The sequence below is a fragment of the Oncorhynchus nerka genome, linkage group LG6 (genome assembly GCF_034236695.1).
Source record: "Oncorhynchus nerka isolate Pitt River linkage group LG6, Oner_Uvic_2.0, whole genome shotgun sequence".
NCBI classification, from domain to species: Eukaryota; Metazoa; Chordata; class Actinopteri; order Salmoniformes; family Salmonidae; genus Oncorhynchus; species Oncorhynchus nerka.
This window is the reverse complement of record NC_088401.1, coordinates 28,588,925-28,611,430: the sequence shown is the minus strand read 5'-3', so window position 1 is coordinate 28,611,430 and position 22,506 is coordinate 28,588,925. Positions and strand designations below refer to the sequence as shown.

At 43.0% G+C, this 22,506-nt stretch overlaps 1 protein-coding gene across 1 annotated transcript in view; it reads left to right on the top strand.

The window, feature by feature from the left end:
* The window catches only part of LOC115130285 (solute carrier organic anion transporter family member 5A1), a 99,994-nt gene that overhangs the window by 49,974 nt on the left and 27,514 nt on the right, over positions 1-22,506 (top strand). The window contains exons 3-4 of the mRNA XM_029661260.2: positions 18,624-18,756; positions 18,869-19,089. Of these exons, the coding sequence (XP_029517120.2) occupies positions 18,624-18,756; positions 18,869-19,089 (354 nt within the window). The remainder of the gene's footprint in view (positions 1-18,623; positions 18,757-18,868; positions 19,090-22,506) is intronic.

The following is a 22,506-nucleotide window of genomic DNA, read 5'->3' as shown; positions in this document are numbered from 1 at the left end:
TGTAGAGACTGGTGTGTCTGTTGTCCCTTGTGTCTGTGCTCTTGTAGAATACTGGTTGAGGAGTGGAGATGATGTAGCTAATTATTCCTTTCCCACGAACATTCGACCACCCATCAGAGATGATTGCAATACAGTCTGCTTTCTCTCTGATTTGCTTGACCTTCACTTGAACTCTGTTGAACTCTGCATCCAGCAAATGAGTAGATAAAGCATGTCTGGTTGGAGGGGTGTATGCTGGGCGAAGAGTACTCAGAAATATCTTCCCTGTGAGCATCAGAGGTGAACCAGTTGCATACACAGCTCGAGCAAGACATTCATCAGCATTTCTTTGACTACGTTCCTCCATTGAATCAAAAAAAATCTGATTCCAGGAGTGTGTCTGATTCATAATTTTCACATTGAATAGAAGTAGAAGGACTTCTGTCAGAGGTTGCTTGTTGTGAGCGCTGAGGGAACTTGGCCAGATGATTCTGTATCTTTGTTTCATTCTTCACAAATAATTTGGCACAGTATTTTCTGTACACAGCTTTTCCTTCTACGTTAGCTGCAGTGTAAAGTCTCCACACATCAGATAGTGCCTGTGGCATTTTCCTGTAAAGATTAGAAATAAATGAGTGAAGAAAAAACAAATACAATTCCATGTACAGATAAATGGTTAAGCAGTTAGATTTAACAACTCCGTTCTGAGATAAATGTTTTAAAATGAAACGTATGGAAACAGGTGAATTAACACTCCTCAGTTAGCAGGCTCAAGCAATCTAAAATCCACATGGTAGCAAAAACTAGCAGAAATTGTTAACATGTTGGAAATTATTTAAACACACTTTGCTGAAGGCTACTATTTACTAGTCAGCAGAAAATCATGTATGTCATATAAAATATATTCACCGCACCCAGTATTGTAATCAAAACTTACCAGAAAGCATGTAGTCCTTGGCTCAGACAGTGTAGTAGAGTGGGCTCAATAGCAACTCAATAGTGTGCAAGATCTTGAGAATCAGCTGTATATGTGATGGAAGAATTCACTGTGCATGCATAGGGTTGCAATTCCATTCTCATCCCCATTTCTTTGTCTTTTTCCTCCTATTGTTTCTCTTTCTCTCTCTCTCTGTCTCTCTGTCTCTCTCTCTCTCGCTCTCTCTCTCTGTCTCTCTCTCTGTCTCTCTCTCTGTCTCTCTCTCTGTCTCTCTCTCGGTCTCTCTCTCTCGGTCTCTCTCTCTCTCTCTCTCTGTCTCTCTTTCTCTCTCTCTCTCTCTCTCTCTCTCTCTCTCTCTCTCTCTCTCTCTCTCTCTCTCTCTCTCTCTCTCTCTGTCTCTGTCTCTGTCTGTCTCTGTCTCTCTCTCTCTCTCTCTCTGTCTCTCTCTCTCTCGCTCTCTCTCTGGCTCTCTCTCTCTCTCCACGCCACAAAATCACATGGGTGAATTGATCCCTCTTTCTCTCTACTCTCTCTCTCCCGCGTTATGTCTCCCTATCATTTTTCTCTCTATCGCTCCCTTTCTCACGCTTTCAGTCTTTTTCTCTCTCTCTCTCCCCCTTTCTCTCTCTCTCCCCCTCTCTCTCCCTCTCCCCCTTTCTCCCCCTCTCTCTCTCCCTCTCCCCCTTTCTCCCCCTCTCTCTCTCTGGAGAAAAGCTGCATAGATGATCTATCATATCACAGACCACATCTCCTTAGATGCAGTGTTGTTTTCTTCTGTCCCGTTGGCTTTTGACTTTCATTTGTAATCAACGTTTCTACTCTATCATGAATCCACAGTAAAAGAGAATACTGTCAGAACACTGCATACATTGGACCTATGATACATGGTGTGTGAATGACACTGTAGAGACTGAAGACTCTGCAAGGTCACACAAGGTCATTGTGTGTCTCCAGCTTTTGGGCCAGCTACAGGCTTGTTTGGAGGTGTACATGGCTTGTGAGGTAGCAGCCACATGGTTCTCTGAAACTATGTTCCAACTGAAACACTGGAGAGAGATGAGAGAGTTCTGGTCATAATTCACCCTGCTTTTCCAGTGCCTTGCAGGAGAGAGACTCACAGGGAGAATAGAAAAATTACCTGAGAATGAATGCGGCATGGTACTTGGTACACACACACACACACACACACACACACACACACACACACACACACACACACACACACACACACACACACACACACACACAGAGTAATGCTTTGGTGTTGTTCATCAATGTATAAAGGGGTAACGGGTGATTTAGAGAATTAAATAATTCCCCTACGATGTAAAATTATGGCCTTGTTCGACCTTTTAATCTCTGGTAACCTGGCCAGGCATGAAAATTGCTCTGTTTTATTATGTAATGAAATCAATGAATTACTCTGTCTTACTTGTTTTAAGTCATTGGGGAGCTGGCTCATTAGGTGTGAGATGCTCGCTCACCATTTCTTTGTTCCTCTTCTGCTCCTTCTTCCCTCCTCCTCCTCTCCTCTCCTCTGCTCACTCCCTCGCTCATTTAGAGAGGCTGTGCTGGGAGAGGAGATGAGAAGAAGTTAGAGAGGAAGAAGTTAGAGAGGAAGAAGTTAGAGAGGAAGAGGTCAGAGAGGAAGAAGTTAGAGAGGAAGAAGATAGAGAGGAAGAGGTTAGAGAGGAAGAGGTTAGAGAGGAAGAAGTTAGAGAGGAAGAAGTTAGAGAGGAAGAAGTTAGAGAGGAAGAGGTTAGAGAGGAAGAGGTTAGAGGGAGGGAGAGAGAGAGTTGAGAAGAGGAAGGGTATGGACGTATTTGGACACAAAGCATACAGCATCAAGCATCACCACTCAGGCGTTGACCAAACAGTCTGTAAAAGCTTCCTTTCCCTTTGTCCTGTCTGTGAAGGTTAGAGAGAGAGGATAGATACTGAGAAGCTAGCCTTATCACTCAGTAACACAGGAGAAGAGATAGCCCTCTGTCTTCATCTCTTTCTCTCTCTCTTTCTCTTTCTCTCTCCATCTACTCTCCTTCCCATTTTTTCTCTCTCTCGTCTTTCTCCCTCTATTTTTCCATCTCACTCTCTCTTTCTTCCTTTCCGGGTACAATACATCTGTTGTTCCTCCTCCACCTCATCTCCCTGGTATCAGTTTGTCAGCCAGACATGACAGTTTCATATCCATCACAAACATAGAAATGGAAAAGATAAATTGGGGTCAATGATGTCAGCATCAAATTGAACAACCTCCTCTTCTCATATTTCCTCCTTCCCCCCCTTTCACATTTAAATGTTTATTTTATGTTTTTTATTTAACTAGGCAAGTCAGTTAAGAACAAACCCTTATTTTCAATGATGGCCTAGGAACAGTGGGTTACCTGTCTTGTTCAGGGGCAGAACGACAGATTTTTACCTTGTCAGCACGGGGATTCGATCTTGCAACCTTCCAGTTACTAGTCCAATGCTCTAACCACTAGGCTACCTGTCGCCCCAAGATGTGCATCGATGCGTCTGTGAGGAGGGGGATTGTTTTACCTTGGCTGACGTCGTCGAGAAGACCAACAGACCATCCGTTCTGAAAATGTAGCTTCTCTGTGTGTTCACATGTCCGTTCCTTGATTCTGGCATCAATGCAGAATCATTGGCAGAGTCTATGCTACAGAAAGGTCATGCCATAATGACTCATTCATAATTGATGGGATTTATATCAAGTGCTTTTTCAGATGCTCAACGTGCATACAAGAGGGAAACTCACCTCATCCACCACCAACGTGTAGCGCCCACTTGGGTACAACATGGTGATTATCATTCACAATGTTCACTTAGAGCGGCTATTCTCAAGCTGGGATGCAATGTCGTCGGGAGTATGCCAAATGAAAATGTCATTCACATTTTCAAACAGTTAATTTATATTTTCCAATGGGGCTATACATTTGGGTGATGTGTTTTTTTCACAGTTGAGTAGCCTCGTTTCACTGGCAAAAATAAACACTGATCAAACAGCACTGTTTCACGACGCATCAGTGACATGGCAGGAGAAGTTTTGAAACAATTACTGCTTTGCATACAAGCCAGTGAATTCTATGCATTACAACAGATGTGGCGGGCCTGGCACAGCTCCTGGTATATGTCCGTTACATTTTTGCGGGGTCAATTAAGGAAGACATCCTCTTCTGCAAGCCAGGACAACAGGAGAGGATATTGTTTTAAGTACTGGACAGCATTGTGACATCAAATGGTCAAGCTGTGTTGGTATCTGTACTGATGGCGCAAAAGCTGTGACCGGTAGACAAGCAGTTGCTAACGATGCCACTTGGGTACACTGCAGCATCCACCGAGAGGCTCTTGCTGCCAAGGGAATGCCTGACAGCTTGAAAGACGGTTTGGACACTACAGTGAAAATGGTTAACTTTGTTAAAGCAAGGCCCCTGAACTCTCGTGTATTATCTGCATTACGCAATGATATGTGCAGCGACCATGTAATGCTTTTACAACATACAGAAGTGCGCTGGTTATCAAGGGGCAAAGTATTGACATGTTTTTTTAAATTGAGAGACGAGCTTAAAGTTTTCTTTACTGACCATAATTTTCACTTGTCTGATCACTTGCATGATGATGAGTTTCTCACACGACTGGCCTATCTGGGTGATGTTTTTTCTCGCCTGAATGATCTGAATTTAGGATTACAGGGACTCTCCGCAACTATAGTCAATGTGCGGGACAAAATTGAGGTTGTGATTAAGAAGTTGGAGCTCTTCTCTGTCTGCATTAACAAGGACAACACACAGGTATTTCCATCATTGTAGAATTTTTTGTGTGCAAATGAACTCAAGCTTACGGACAATGTCAAATGTGATATAGCGAAGCACCTGACTGTGCGCAATAACGCAGGTACGAAACGGATGACACAAACAATTGGATTCGTTATCCCTTTCATGCCCTGCCTCTAGGCCACTTACCGATATCTGAACAAGAGAGCCTCATCGAAATTGCAACAAGCGGTTCTGTGAAAATTGAATTTAATCAGAAGCCACTGCCAGATTTCTGGATAGGGCTGCTCTCAGAGTATCCTGCCTTGGCAAATCGTGCTGTGAAGACACTGGTGCCATTTGCAACCACATACCTATGTGAGAGTGGATTCTCAGCCCTCACTAGCATGAAAACTAAATACAGGCACAGACTGTGTGTGGGAAATGATTTAAGACTGAGACTCTTTCCAATACAACCCAACATTGCAGAGTTATGTGCGTCCTTTCAAGCACACCCTTCTCATTAACCTGTGGTGAGTTATTCACAATTTTTGATGAACAAGTAAGGTTTTATATGTAAGATGGCGAAATAAAGAGCAAAATGATTGATTATAATTATATTATTATTTGTGCCCTGGTCCAATAAGACCTCTTTGTCACTTCCCACGAGCCGGGTTGTGACAAGAACTCACACTCACACTCATTCTAATGTTTAATAAATGTATCGTGTGTGTGTGGCAGGCTTACATTGATGGCAAAAAACTACATTTGAGAGTGCGCTGACCCTGGTGCTAGAGGGGGTACGCAGCTGGAGGTTATATGTTTGAAGGGGTACGGGACTATAAAAAGTTTGGGAACCTCTGAGAGAGTGAGGGGTTAGCTGACATGGCAAAACCAATCATTGAGAGCCTGTAATGTATTACTGCCACAGTATATGCACACAATATAATTCCCTGCCCTTCACATACTACCGGAGAAGGCCCATTGCGTAATTGACTAAATGGAGACTTTGGTGTTTAAGTGTGTGTGTGTGTTCCTCATCGGCATGCGTCCCTCACTCCCCTGTGACGTGTGTGTGTGTGTGATGCCGTGGCGGTATGTTGCATCGCCAGCATATTCCTCACCGTGGAAACGGGACCCGCCAACAGCCCTGGCAGGCTGCCAAGCAGCGGGGCGGTGCAGTGACTGGTGCTGGACACGGTTTAGCGGAACACTGTCAAGCGGAACACTGTTAATATGAAGGATGGGGTTGACATGACAAAGTTATATAATGCTAGGGGAGACATGATGTATGACGTATCAGCTGTTGTAGGACACACATGGTGCGCACACGCATAATGAATGCACACACATAATGAATGCACACACGTGTATGTTTAACTATTCTTGTGGGGATCAAACAATTGATTCCCATTCAAAATCCTATTTTCAGAGAGAGAGAGAGAGAGAATGCCATTCAAAATCCTATTTTCAGAGAGAGAGAGATTGCCATTCAAAATCCTATTTTCCCTAACCCAGAGAGAGAATTAATGGACAGTGTGTTGTATGAGAATGGACAGAAAGGGTCAGTAGAGTAATGGTGTATGTGATTGAAGTCATTCATCATAATGAGCTCGCTGCTCGTATTACCCTTACTTTATTGTTACTGTGTAGCTACAATGCAGTGCTTAGACTTGGTCTGGACAAACACCATATGGTGCTAATGAAAACACTGCATGAAGTGCTTTGTGCTCTTAACACTAGAACCGCTAAAGCAGTCATTTTGATTGCTCATGATTTTAATAGTTTTATTACCCTGCCATTTTTAAAGTCACTCCCCCCTCCGTCCTTGACTTTTCCTAAATCAGTCTATATAACACACGGCTGTTGTTAGAATCTTAATATCAAAAACAGAACTGGAGGGCATGTCAATTTTATATGGTTTTCCCCCGTTGCCCCTCCTTCTCCCGACAGTGGAATGTGCCTTGCCCAGTTGATAATCACCCTGTATAACTGCCTCGAACCTGAACTTAAACTATACTGAAAATAATTTTGATACATATAACAACAGATTAAATAAATGAACTTCTTTGGGATAGGGGGTGGTATTTTGACGTCCGGATGAAAAGCGTGCCCAAAGTAAACTGCCTGCTACTCAGGCCCAGAAGCTAGGATATGCATATAATTGGTAGATTTGGATAGAAAACACTCTAAACAATAATGTATGTGATTATAACAGAACTGAAATGGCAGGCGAAACCCCAAGGACAACCCCCCCCCCCCCCCCCAAAAAAAAAAATAATCCTACCACTGATTTCAATGGCTGGCACTTTAATAATAGGGTGAAATTGTGCCCGATTGCCGTTCCTAGGGCTTCCACTAGATGTCAACAGTCTTTAGAAAGAGTTTCAGGCTGGTTTTTGGAAAAATGAGCCAGAACTTGTAGTTTTACTAGGTGGCTCCCATTTTGGCTGTACTGTTTCCAAGCGTGTGAATGAGAGTGCGTTCTTTGATATTTTTCTCCGGGTAAAGACAATAACGATTCTCCGTCTTAAATTTTATTTGCATATTAGGGTACCTAAGGTTTGATTATAAACATTGATTGACTTGTTTAGATAAGTTTATTGGTCACGTTTGGGATTCATTTTGTTTGTATTTTGAAGGAGGGAAAACGAGTGGATTATTGACTGAAGCGCGCCAGCTAAACTGAGTTTTTATGGATATAAAGGAGTTTATCGAACAAAAGGACCATTGGTGATGTAACTGGGACCTTTTGGAGTGCCAACAGAAGAAGATCTTCAAAGGTTAGGCATATATTATATCGCTATTTCTGACTTTCGTGTCGCAACTCCCTTGTTGAAAATGATTTGTTATGCATTTGTGTGCTGGGCACTGTCCTCAGATAATCACATGGTTTGCTTTCGCCGTAAAGCCTTTTAAAAATCTGACCCGGCCAGTCAGCATCTCATCTTATCTCTCAGGTATATGACACTTCACCAACTTAAACGCCAGTCAGCATCTCATCTTATCTCTCAGGTATATGACACTTCACCAACTTAAACGCCAGTCAGCATCTCATCTTATCTCTCAGGTATATGACACTTCACCAACTTAACGCCAGTCAGCATCTCATCTTATCTCTCAGGTATATGACACTTCACCAACTTAACGCCAGTCAGCATCTCATCTTATCTCTCAGGTATATGACTCTTCACCAACTTAAACACCAGTCAGCATCTCATCTTATCTCTCAGGTATATGACTCTTCACCAACTTAAACGCCAGTCAGCATCTCATCTTATCTCTCAGGTATATGACTCGTCCCGTAAACTTACAAGTGATCCCTTTAATATTAATTCAACTTTTGTGTCATTTTATTCTAACCTCTACAAATCTGAACCCCCATCAGATAATACGGCTATGTACAATTTTGTAGATAACTTGTTTATTCCATCCATTGATATGGACATGAGTAAAGTTCTGGACAACCCTTTGCATCTAGATGAGATAACAAACGGTCTGAAGTTTGTCGACGGCTTTCCCGCCGATTTTTATTTAAAAAATTCTCAGATCAACTCGCCCCATTACTATTAAATATGTTCACCGACTCGGTATCACAGAGCTCTCACCTCCCAACGTTAACTCAAGCCTCCATCTCATTTATACTCAAGAAAGATCCGGCAGAATGTGGTGGATATCGGCCCATTTCACTTTTGAATGCTGATGTTAAACCATTAGCTAAGGTTCTAGCATGCCGGTTGGAAACCTGCCTTCAGTATGTCATATTTGATGATCAAACGGGGTTCATCAAAGGGTGACAACTGTTTTCCACGCCGTCTTTTGAACATTGTACTCTCGCCTTCTGTTTCTTCAGACCCCAAAATCGTTTTTTCTCTTGATGCGGAGAAGGCTTTCGACTGGGTGTAGTGGAATTATTATTTTAAGATTTTGGGAAGATTTGGTTTTGGGTGCAATTTCAAGTCTGCTCTATTCTGCTCCTACGGCTAGCGTACACACCAACTCTCAACATTCAAAATACTTCCCCCTCTCCAGAGGGACCTGTCAAGGGTTTCTTATGTCCCCGCTCCTTTTTGCACTTGCGATAGAACCGCTTTTTCTTGGCCTTAAAATTATCCACTTTCACTGGACTCCACCGAGCTGGTGAATAACATAAAGTGTCACTGTATGCAGATGATATACTATTATATTTCACTAACACTGTGAACTCGGTTGGTAACATACTGCATATTTTAAATACATTTTGATCATTCTCAGGTTACAAATTGAACATTTAAAAACGTGAATGTTTTCTGTTCAACCCCGCTGCCAAGAAAATTCCCCCTGGAGCCCTGCCTTTCCGTCTGTTGCCCTCTGGTTTTTCCTATTTAGGTATGAATATAACACACTCTCTGGCTACCCTCCATAAAACTAACTTTGCAAGTCTAGTCACACAAGTTAAAGCAGGCTTACAACGCTGGGATAGTCTGACTCTCTCCTTAGCTGGCAGAATCCAATCTGTTAAAATGAACATTTTACCTAGGTTTCTATACCTTTTTCAATGTCTTTCGATCTTTCTGCTGAAATATTTTTTGGCCAAGTTGGATAGGCTCATCAGTCCTTTTATTTGGGCAGGCAAATCACCGAGCAGTACTTCAAAGAAGGAGACAAGATGAAGGTTCGGCACTTCCAAATATACTGCTTTTCTATTGGATTATGGTCTGGTAAAATGCTAGAAGTACCAACTGGTGCTCATTAGAAGCACACTCAAGCCAATCATTCTCCTACTTGTGCCCCACTGTCCTTGTGACTTTCAAAGTATACTGGAAACCGGGCCTCCCGAGTGGGGCAGTGGCCGCTAGAGATCCTGTTTTGAGTCCAGGCTCTCTCGCAGCCGGCCGTGACCGAGAGACAGCGGGGGCGGCGCACGATTTGCCCAGCGTCGTCCGGGTTAGTGCAGTATACTGGAAACCTCATTGTGCTCTCTACTTTGAAGATCTGGAGACAATTTTGTCAACATTTTAGACTTTCTGCCCCTTTCTCTTCTAGGCCCCATCTGTATCAACCACCTATTCTTACCCTCCAAACGCCACCAGGCTTTTTGTGGCAAGAGAGAGGTTTGGTATGTTTTAAAGATTTAGTTTGGGAAGTTTGCCAGTTTTAATGATCTCATAGCTAAATGTAATTTGGCTCATTATTTCCCACTATTTTCAAGCCCTGAACTTTTTTCGCTCTCATTTGCCCATCTTTCCTCAACTACCTGCCAAGACGTTGCTAGAAGAGATTTTGTCTGATTTCTAGATTATATGACGTTATGCTTTCCTTTGAACCCTCTCCAATAAACAATATCAAGACAGACTGGAGTATTGAACTTGAACATGACCTTACTGGTGGGAGGAGGTCCTTAGGGTTAACTCCACATCCTCATGAGCTCGGTTAAGTTTAATTCAGTTCTTGCAGAAAATTCACTACACCAAAGAAAAATGTTGTAAATTCCTCCCAGACACAAATTACACATTTGATAGATGTTCAATCACTCTAGCAGACTAAGTTGGCTGAGTATTGGTCATCTTTTTTTAATACTCTGTAATTCTAGATATTGACCTGCATCCTTGTCCTTTGATATATATAGTTGGAGTTCAATCTTTGTTGCCTAGTCTGACTAAAAGTAAAGCAGACGTTGTGACTTCCCCCATAGCCGCCGGCAGATCTGGCTTAATTCGAAATCCTTCAAAACTCCCATTTTATCAGCCTGGTTGAAAGACCTAATGTCTTTTCATCACTTGGATTTTTTTTATACACTTTGAGAGGTTGTACTGAACTTTTCCTTTTGAACAGTTGCCTTCTATTGATCAGAAGTAAGAATGTTGGCCATGAGAGGGTATTGGAGGGAAAGGATAGTATGCTGTGATATTTTGTATTTATTTCTGTGTATCTATATGTGTGTATGTATGTACAGTTACAGTCAAAAGTTTGGACACACCTACTCATTCAAGGGTTTTTCTTTAATATGACTATGTTCTACATTGTAGAATAATAGGGAAGACATCAAAACTATGAAATAACACATGGAATCATGTTGTAAACGAATCAAAATATATTTGATATTTGGAATTCTTCAAAGTAGCCACGCTTTGCCTTGATGACCGCTTTGTACACTCTTGGCATTCTAGTGTTTGTGCTCCTCTCCCTTTTCTCACGGCAACGTGACACAAATCTTGCTGCTATGACTGCACTTTGTGGTATTTCACCTAATAGATATTGGAGTTTAACAATGTTAGATTTGTTTTCAAAATCTTTGTCATCTGTGGGAAATATGTGTCTCTAATACATTTAGAAGGAGGTTAGGAAGTGCAGCTCGGTTTCCACCTCAATGGGCTCCTGAGTGGTGCAGCGGTCTAAGGCACTGCATCTCAGTGCTTGAGGCGTCACTACAGACACCCTGGTTTGAATCCAAGCTGTATCACAACCGTCCGTGATTTTGAGTCCCATAGGGCGGTGCACAATTGGCCCAGCGTTGTCCAGGTTTGGCCGGTGTAGGTCGTCATTGTAAATAAGAGTTTTTTCTTAACTGCCTTGTTAAATAAATAAAATACATGGGAAAAAATGTGTACAGTGGGCACATATTCTTTGTTCTCTTGATAGCCAGGTCTGCCAATGGCAGCCTCTCTCAATGGCAAGGCAATGCTCACTGTGTCTGTACATAGCTCTGTCTCTCTCAATAGCAAGGCTATGCTCACTGTGTCTGTACATAACTCTGTCTCTCTCAATAGCAAGGCTATGCTCACTGTGTCTGTACATAGCTCTGTCTCTCACACACACTGACGATATCAAATCAAATCAAATGTATTTGTCACATACACATGGTTAGCAGATGTTAATGCGAGTGTAGCGAAATGCTTGTGCTTCTAGTTCCGACAATGCAGTAATAACCAACAAGTAATCTAGCTAACAATTCCAAAACTACTACCTTATAGACACAAGTGTAAGGGGATAAAGAATATGTACATAAAGATATATGAATGAGTGATGGTACAGAGCAGCATAGGCAAGATACAGTAGATGGTGTCGAGTAGGGTATATACATATGAGATGAGTATGTAAACAAAGTGGCATAGTTAAAGTGGCTAGTGATACATGTATTACATAAAGATGCAGTAGATGATATAGAGTACAGTATATACGTAACATATGAGATGAATGATTTAGGGTATGTAAACATTATATAAGGTAGCATTGTTTAAAGTGGCTAGTGATATATTTTACATCATTTCCCATCAATTCCCATTATTAAAGTGGCTGGAGTTGAGTCAGTGTGTTGGCAGCAGCCACTCAATGTTAGTGGTGGCTGTTTAACAGTATGATGGCCTTGAGATAGAAGCTGTTTTTCAGTCTCTCGGTCCCAGCTTTGATGCACCTGTACTGACCTCGCCTTCTTGATGATAGCGGGGTGAACAGGCAGTGGCTCGGGTGGTTGTTGATTGAGTTGGAGGCGTGCGTGGCCACGCAGTCGTGGGTGAACAGGGAGTACAGGAGAGGGCTCAGAACGCACCCTTGTGGGGCCCCAGTGTTGAGGATCAGCGGGGTGGAGATGTTGTTGCTTACCCTTACCACCTGGGGGTGGCCCGTCAGGAAGTCCAGTACCCAGTTGCACAGGGCGGGGTCGAGACCCAGGGTCTCGAGCTTGATGACGAGCTTGGAGGGTACTATGGTGTTAAATGCCGAGCTGTAGTCGATGAACAGCATTCTCACATAGGTATTCCTCCTGTCCAGATGGGTTAGGGCAGTGTGCAGTGTGGTTGAGATTGCATCGTCTGTGGACCTATTTGGGCGGTAAGCAAATTGGAGTGGGTCTAGGGTGTCCGGTAGGGTGGAGGTGATATGGTCCTTGACTAGTCTCTCAAAGCACTTCATGATGACGGAAGTGAGTGCTACGGGCCGGTAGTCATTCAGCTCAGTTACCTTAGTTCTTGGGAACAGGAACAATGGTGGCCCTCTTGAAGCATGTGGGAACAGCAGACTGGGATAGGGATTGATTGAATATGTCCGTAAACACACCAGTGTACACGATATGCTGACGATGCGCTGACAGGCTGATGTACAGGATCTCCAAGGCACCGTAGCTTATGCAACTATATCATTTATTGGTCTCCTTCTAACAGGATGAAATACACCATGAACCACAAACGCATGATAACACATAGGCACAAAGACAGACGCACACATACACACACACACACACACATACACAAAGACAGACGCGCACACACACACAAAGACACACAAGACACACGCACATACTTAAAGACACTCACACACATGCGTACACACACACACACACACGCAAACACAAAGACAAACAGACACTCGCACACACACTTGCGCCTGTCCTCATATCCTTTTATGAATGGATCTTTTAATCATCGTAGAGATAGTAAAAGCAGACCTCTAACTGTCCCTGACACCTCTAATAAACCCTCTTCATTGTCTCTGTCTCATGTAGTATTCTGGACCCGTCTTTATCTACTTGCCTGCGTCCCAAATGACACCCTATTCCCTATATAGTGCCTTACTTCGGACCAGGGCCCAAAAGGAATAGGATGGCATTTGCAATGCACCCAATACAATGAAAAAGTAATGACTCTCCACTCACTTCGTCTGGATAGCGATATGGCTGTTATGAAAGGTGCTTTCTGTGCATATGAAATTTTGTGATTGATTTGATATGGAGAGAGGTGTGAGTGAACCAGCATCTGTTGGGGAATTTGTTCTCTGGTGGAGATTTATGTATATGTAAATTGAGCGAGGCTTTTTTTCTGTTTGTGCTCTATTAGCCCAGGGAATGGTACACATCCTGCTCTCTCTCTCTGTCTCTCTGTCTCTCTCTGTCTCTGTCTCTCTGTCTCTCTCTCTGTCTCTCTCTCTCTCTCTCTCTCTCTCTCTCTCTCTGTCTCTCTCTCTCTCTCTCTGTCTCTCTCTCTGTCTCTCTCTCTCTGTCTCTCTGCCTCTCTCTCTCTGCCTCTCTGTCTCTCTCTCGGTCTCTCTCTCTCGGTCTCTCTTTCTCTCTCTGTCTCTCTCTCTCTCTCTGTCTCTCTCTCTCTCTCTCTCTCTCTCTCTCTCTCTCTCTCTCTCTCTCTCTCTCTCTCTCTCTCTCTCTCTCTGTCTCTCTGCCCTCTCTGCCTCTCTACCTCTCTCTGCCTCTCTCTGCCTCTCTACCTCTCTTTGCCTCTCTCTGCCTCTCTCTGCCTCTCTCTCTCTCTGCCTCTCTGTCTCTGTCTCTCTGTCTCTCTTTCTCTCTTTGTCTCTCTCTCTCTCTCTCTCTGTCTCTCTACCTCTCTCTGCCTCTCTCTGCCTCTCTGTCTCTCTCTCTCTCTCTCTCTGTCTCTCTCTGCCTCTCTCTGCCTCTCTCTCTCTCTGCCTCTCTCTGCCTCTCTCTCTCTCTGTCTCTCTCTCTGTCTCTCTTTCTCTCTCTCTGCCTCTCTTTGCCTCTTTGTCTCTCTCTGCCTCTCTCTCTCAATTTCAATTCAATTCAATTCAATTCAAGGGCTTTATTGGCATGGGAAACATGTGTTAACATTGCCAAAGCAAGTGAGGTAGACAACATACAAAGTGAATATATAAAGTGAAAAACAACAAAAATTAACAGTAAACATTACACATACAGAAGTTTCAAAACAGTAAAGACATTACAAATGTCATATTATATATATATATATATATATATACAATGTACAAATAGTTAAAGGACACAAGATAAAATGAATAAGCATAAATATGGGTTGTATTTACAATGGTGTTTGTTCTTCACTGGTTGCCCTTTTCTCGTGGCAACAGGTCACAAATCTTGCTGCTGTGATGGCACACTGTGGAATTTCACCCAAAAGATATGGGAGTTTTTCAAAATTGGATTTGTTTTCGAATTCTTTGTGGATCTGTGTAATCTGGGGGAAATATGTCTCTCTAATATGGTCATACATTGGGCAGGAGTTTAGGAAGTGCAGCTCAGTTTCCACCTCATTTTGTGGGCAGTGAGCACATAGCCTGTCTTCTCTTGAGAGCCATGTCTGCCTACGGCGGCCTTTCTCAATAGCAAGGCTATGCTCACTGAGTCTGTACATAGTCAAAGCTTTCCTTAATTTTGGGTCAGTCACAGTGGTCAGGTATTCTGCCGCTGTGTACTCTCTGTGTAGGGCCAAATAGCATTCTAGTTTGCTCTGTTTTTTTGTTAATTCTTTCCAATGTGTTAAGTAATTATCTTTTTGTTTTCTCATGATTTGGTTGGGTCTAATTGTGCTGTTGTCCTGGGGCTCTGTAGGGTGTGTTTGTGTTTGTGAACAGAGCCCCAGGACCAGCTTGCTTAGGGGACTCTTCTTCAGGTTCATCTCTCTGTAGGTGATGGCTTTGTTATGGAAGGTTTGTGAATCGCTTCCTTTTAGGTGGTTGTAGAATTTAACGGCTCTTTTCTGGATTTTGATAATTAGTGGGTATCGGCCTAATTCTGCTCTGCATGCATTATTTGGTGTTTTACGTTGTACACGGAGGATATTTTTGCAGAATTCTGCGTGCAGAGTCTCAATTTGGTGTTTGTCCCATTTTGTGAAGTCTTGGATGATGAAGTCTCTCTCTCTCTCTCTCTCTCTCTCTCAGTAATGCTCTCGCTGTCGCTCTCTGTCTATCTCGCACTCGCTCTCTCTCAGTAACGCACTCGCTGTCACTCTCTCTCTCTCGTGCTGTCTCTTTGTCTCTCTCAGTAACGCTCTCGCTGTCGCTCTCTGTTTGTCTTTCTCTTTCTCTGTCTCTCACTCTCTGTGTGTGGCAGGCAGATAAGAGGCTTTACATATGGCTTCTTTGTGCTTTAAGGAATAATTTTCCCTCTCCCTTTATTCCCTTGGACCTCTTAGAGATTTGACTTATTTCGCTCTTAATTAATTAGCCCCTGATAAGACGGTGGTGACGCTGCTGAAGGCCCCGCCATGGAAGAAACACACACGTGTTTCTATTGAGTCTGTGTGTGTGTGTGTGGGTGTGTGTGTGTGTGTGGAGGGGGAGGGGGGGGGCGGGGGGTGAACAGTGAACAGACCAATGCTGCTGTATCTACAGGCTCTGTGGATGACGACATCATTTAAATACTCACAGCTTGGGAAACTGGATAAGCTTCTGGGCACAAACACACACACACATATATATATATATATACACATACACACACACACACACACACACACACACACACACACACACACACACACATATATATATATATATACACATACACACACACACACACACATATATATATATATATACACATACACACATACACACACACACACACACACACACACACACACACACACACACACACACACACACACCTGGCGGGCAGTTTAGGAAATGTTCTAGGTGTAATTATAGAAGTCCTCACTCCTGACTAAGGTCCATAACTGTTTTGACTTTCCAGGCTACTCTATGTCCGTGGGTGGTTTTTCCACATGTCCAGAGAAGTGTGTGTGTGTGCATTCATTCATGTGTGTGCGCGTGTGTGTGTGTGTATCCACCAGGTTGTAAAACGTTTTAACGTCTCTCCTGTAAAGTAATGGTCAGTATTGTCTAAGAGGTGATGGTCTGAATGCCCCGGGCTTCATTTGAAGTCCCCGCTGATCTAGTTGTTGTTATGGATGGGACTATTCCCTATGTAGTGCACTACTGTCCATAGGGCTCTTGTCAAAAGTAGTGCACTATGTAGGGAATAGGGTGCCATTTGAATAGGGTGCCATTTGTATTGTTGTGATGTAAGATCAGCTGTTATAGATGGTTGTAGTAATATACCATGGATTAATGAATAGCTTCCACAGGTTCCAGGTCAGCTGTTTTAGATGGTTGTAGTAATATTCCCTGGGTTAATGAATAGCTCCTACAGGTTCCGGGTCAGCTTTCGCTCTTTCCTCCTGTCTTCCACCTCTTCTTGCCACCCCTCCACTTTACTAGCTGTGTCATTAACAGTTGTAATAGGGGCACATGGAAAAATGTGTGGAGGCTAAATGGTTACAACTCTCATATGCAGAGTCATGTCACCCCCCTTATCTCGTATTTTTTTAAGTGGAACTGACAGCGTTTTAGTGACGTGAAATCTTATTCAAATCTGTTCAAAGGAACAATATGACACTTTCAGTAGATATGGTCATTTTTTTGGGGGGGGGCATGTAGCCTAGTGGTTAGAGTGTTGGGCCAGTAACTGAAAGGTTGGTAGATTGAATCCCTGAGCTGACAAGGTACAAATCGGTTGTTCTGCCCCTGAACAAGACAGTTAACCCACTGTACCTATGCTGTCATTGTAAATAAGAATTACCTGACTTGCCTAGTCACACAAAGGTTATGTTATATATATATTTTTTTATTTTTCATAAATTCATAGAATGTTTGGGAATGGCATATAGTAAATAATTGGTGAAATTGCTATGGCAATATAGAGTGGGAAAGCGGCAGTGCGTTTTGACAATTAATAGACACTGCAGTAAATAAAACCTAATACAAACATCTGTCTTGTCCAGTACCGGAGTCTACGCAGACCGTTGCGCCATATCCAATCAGAACTACAATTGGCCTTTATGCAAATAAGCCAATTGCCATACGGGCCTGTCATCATTCACTTTGAACTGGACTGTGTGTTTGTTTACAGCCAGTAGCAACAGTGCAACTTTAGATCATTAGAACGCTTTCGCCAAAACCGCAAAATAAAGCTCAATGGATATCTGCAAATGTTGTAAATACCACGGGAGTCCTCTTACATCTGGGAACTTTACAGTCCTATTGATCAAACAACCATGAACAGGTTGTCTTTCTCTTCCTCAGTCGTGCACATCAACAAGTTTGTCAGCAACTAATGCTAGCCGGAGCGAGATGAGCTAAAAATCTATCGAGGGAACAGTAGATAAACCCTCTCAAATGTTTTACCTAGTTGGCTGTCAAAATTGCACTGGCCTGCACGTCCTTCTGCAGCTTGCCTGCCAATGTATGCTTGTCCAAACCCACATTTTGACAACTGAATGGGAGCCTTCCCGCCCGCCCATTTGATCAATGATAAATATATTTGATAGACAACTAAGGGTGTGTTCGTAAATGCATCCAGTGTGTGCGATCTGAGCGTAAATTCAGAGTGTTGTCAGATTGTCTGTTCATACAGTACCAGTCAAAAGTTTGGACACCTACTTATTCAAGGGTTTTTATGTATTTGTACTATTTCCTACACTGTAGAATAATAGTGAAGACATCAGAACCATGAAATGATACATATGGAAGGATGTAGTAACCAAACAAGTGTTAAACAATCCATCAGTTTTTCTGCGCTTTGGCACACTCAGACAAGATTGCTTTCTCCCCAATTTCGTGATATCCAATTGGTAGTTACAATCCGGTCTCAACGGCAACTCCCCAACCGACTCAGGAGAGGTGATGGTCGAGAGTCATGCGTCTTCCCGAAACATGACTTGCCAAGCCGCGCTGCTTCTTGACACTCTGCTCGCTTAACCCGGAAGTCCTCATCTCATCTCTATAGAGCTGCTGCCTATGCTGTCGGACAAAATCACTGTTTTAGTTGTTCTTCAAAGTAAATAAGGCACACTTTTTTGACTGCTGAATACCGACTTGCAATCACTTAGATCATGTATTTTCAGATAGAGATACCTCGCGAAGCAACTGCTCTCCTATCGATCAAGTATTCTTCTAATCAAGCATTCTTCTGCATAAAAGACACAGACCGGACAAGTATGCTCACAATGGATTATGGTCATTGTAGCTATTATGTCATGTAGTTGGCTATTTCTGTAGTATCCCTGGTTGTGATTGGTTGATTCTCCCTCTGCTCCAACCTGTGTTTGTATGTGTGTTTTTCAGAGGGGTAGAGATAAAGTGAAAGTCAAACTGCGTACAATTGGACAATGAAGTAATCTTCTTCCTTCTTCGTCTCTCTCTTCCAGCTGTCATGTATGTGATGGGAGCCCTGGGGCCGGCAGCGGGATATCTGTTAGGAGGAGTTCTGATTGGTTTCTACGTCGACCCCACAACTGTCATCCATATTGACCAGAGTGACCCACGCTTTGTTGGCAACTGGTAAGAGGGTGTGTTCATGTGTGTGCGCGTGTGTGTGCGTGCATGCGTCCGTGTGTGCGTGTGTGTTCATGTGTTCTAACAATATCTATCTATGTCTACCTTTGGTCCCCAGGTGGAGTGGGTTCTTGCTGTGCTCTATAGCCATGCTCCTGGTCATCTTCCCCATGTTTGCCTTCCCTAAGAAGCTGCCTCCGCGCCACAAGAAGAAGAAGAAGAAGAAGAAGAAGATGACCTCATCAGTAGATGACGTGTCCAGCGATGATGATTTTATGATGGAGAAGGGGGAGGGACAGAACGTCCAGACCGGCATGGGCTTCGGGAAGGACATCAAAGGTGTGTTTGTGTGTGTGTACAGGGCCGTAGACTACCTCTTTAATGTAACAGTCCATCGGTTTTCCTTTGTAAAAGAGGGTCTGTGAACCATATGGGATATTGTCAAATATGAATGTGATAATGGCTCAGTCATCTGTGGGTCCAACAGAGGCTCTATGATGAGTCACTAATCTGCTAGCCAATGGAAGACCAGTGATGCAGTCATCCTTAAAAACCCATTGATCACCATGGATTCACCTGAAATAGACTTAGCCTTAGAGATCCTCAGTTAACCAATCTGTTGTATCTAAGCTGGAGTGATGCTTATTCTGCCCCTCTCCAGATAGTGTGCGTCCCAAATGGCCCTATGGGCCCTGGTTGAAAGTAGCGCGCTACATATGGAATAGGGTGAGATGCAAAGAAAATAGGAAAATGACAGCTCGCAACACGCATCTGATTATTTACAGTGTATTCGGAAAGTATTCAGACCCCTTGACTTTTTCCAAAATGTATTTAAAAAATGTTTTGCTCTCATCAATCTACCCACAATACCCCATAATGACAAAGCAAAAACAGGTTTTTAGAAATGTTTGCAAATGTATCATTTAAAAAAAACGGAAATATCACATATATTACATAAGTATTCAGACACTTTACTCAGTACTTTGTTGAAGCACTTTTGGTAGCAATTACAGCCTCGAGTTTTCTTGGGTATGACGCCACAAGCGTAGTACACCTGTATTTGGGGAGTTTCTCCCATTCTTCTCTGCATATCCTCTCAAGCTCTGTCAGGCTGGATGGGGAGCGTCACTGCACATCTATTTTGATGTCTCTTCAGAGATATTCAATCAGGTTCAAGTCCGGGCTCTGGCCGGGCCACTCAAGGACATTCAGACTTGTCCCGAAGCCACTGCTGCGTTGTCTTGGCTGTGTGCTTTGGGTCATTGTCCTGTTGGAAGGTGAACCTTCACCTCAGTCTGAGGTCCTGAGCACTCTGGAGCAGGTTTTCATCAAGGATCTCTCTGTACTTTGCTCTATTCATCTTTTCCTCGATCCTGACTAGTCTCCCAGTCCCGCTGGAAAACATTCCCACAGCATGATGCTGCTACCACCATGCTTCACGGTAGGGATGGTGCCAGGTTTCCTCCCGCCTTAACGCTTGGCATTCAGGCCAAAGAGATCAATCTTGGTTTCATCAGACCAGAGAATTTGGTTTCTCATGGTCTGAGAGTCTTTAGGTGCTTTTCGTGAAACTCCAAGCGGGTTGTCATGTGCCTTTTACTGAGGACTGGCTACCATAAAGGCCTAATTGATGGAGTGCTGCAAAGATGGTTGTCCTCCTGGAAGGTTCTCCCATCTCCACAGAGGAACTCTGGAGCTCTGTCAGAGTGACCATCGTGATGATCTTGGTCACCTCCCTGACCAAGACCCTTCTCCCCCAATTGCTCAGTTTGTCCGGCCGGCCAGCTCTAGGAAGTCTTGGTGGTTCCAAACATTTTCCATTTAAGAATGACACAGCCGCTGTGTTCTTGGGGACCTTCAATGCTGCAGATTTTTTTGGTACTCTTCCCCAGATCTGTGCCTCGACACAATCCTGTCTCGGAGTTCTACGGAAAATTCCTTCAACCTGGCTTGGTTTTTGCTCTGACATGCACTGTCAACTTTGGGACCTTATATAGACAGGTGTGTGCCTTTCCAAATACCAGAGGTAGACTCCAATAAAGTTGTAGAAACATCTCAGGGACAATCAATGGAAACAGGTTGCACCTGAGCTCACAGTAAAGTCTCACAGTAAAGTGTCTGAATACTTATGTAAATCAGGTATTTCTGTTTTGTTTAAAAAAAATACATTTGCTAAAATAAAAATAAAAACGGTTTTCGCTTTGTTATTGTGGGTATTAGCCCATTTTAGAATAAGGTGAATGTAACAGGGTCTGAATACTTTCCAAATCACTGTATTATGATTAGGATTTATTTGATTCAGATTGTTTACATTCATCATTGTAACCACAATGTCACATATAATTGAACACATACACACAACATGAGCAGATTAACTCGGTCAAAACATTTCTTTATTAAAGATGACCAGAAAGAATGTCGGTACTTATTTATTTTGATCCAAAGCCATGAATGAGTGAGTCGCTCTGCTTTATGCTGACAAATATAGCTTTATGCTGCAAAATAGCCTACTAAATAGGCCAAGCCTAAACAAATACATTACATTTCCTAAATAAACTAGTACATTTCATGAATAAAACAAATAAATGAAATAGCTCAGGTCTTGAAAATATGGGCAACCTTTTTTCCCCCTCTGTATTCTCGCTGGACTCTCTTTCATTCAGTTTCTTCTTAACATCAGCAAAGAAGGACTCTGTGTTTCAGAAACTCACTCTATATAGAGGGGCTATCAGTCTTTCCACACTGTGGTAAATAAAGCCAGTCTGTTATTTAGAATTCTTTCTGTTTTTAAGAGATAGAAACCAAAGCCTAATCAACGTTCTAACTCTCCCTTGCGATAGTGTGACAGAATGACGCAATTTACCACCCGTCTACTACAAACGTGTCACGGCGTGAAGCTCAAAACATTGATGAACCACTGTATATACAGTGTCCTTATGTCAAAAAGAAAGTCCCCTCATTTCCTCTCCAGTCTTTCCCAAAGTCTTTCTCCCGGGACTCTCCTCTCCTCGCTGGGGGACTTAGTTATGTTCCCCCACACAGCGCACACTAATCTAACTTTATCACTCTGAAACTGCAGATGAGGCACGGCTTTCTGGGCTTTTCATTATGTGTATTTGAGTCCAGTACAGGCTGCCTGCCAGCATGTTTGTGTTTGGGTGGAAAGGATCAATTCAACACTTTGTGCCCCAAAGGCAGGAGACCACTGAAGTGGCTGTTTCAACCTTCTGAAAACGACTGTGACTCACTATGGTCGTGTCCCAAATGACACCATATTCCCTATGTAGTGCATTACCGTATGTGGCCCTGGTCTAAAGTACTACACTAAATAGGGGACCATTTTGAACACACTGTTGTTTCTGAAGGCTGTTTTTAGGAATCATGACGTGGTTGAATGATTTAATAACTATACCATTCATTTACATTCTAGTAGACGCTCTTATCCAGAGCAATTAGAGTTAAGTTTCTTGCTCGAGGAAACATCAACAGATTCTTCACCTAGTCAGCTCAGGGATTCGAACCAGCGACCTTTCCGGTTACTGGTCCAACGCTCTTAACCACTAGGCTACATTCACCCAAACTGTCTCTCTCACTCTGTACCTGATCCATTGGCCCAAAGACGCTCTAGGAATTGATCTCTCCACTGTTTGCATTCATTTTCTTTGCAATCCTGAAAAAGTGGACAAAACTGAGGGGGAACTAGACAAATGATTGACCAATAGGGGAGGGGAGGGCCAATGTCTTGTTGAAACTAAA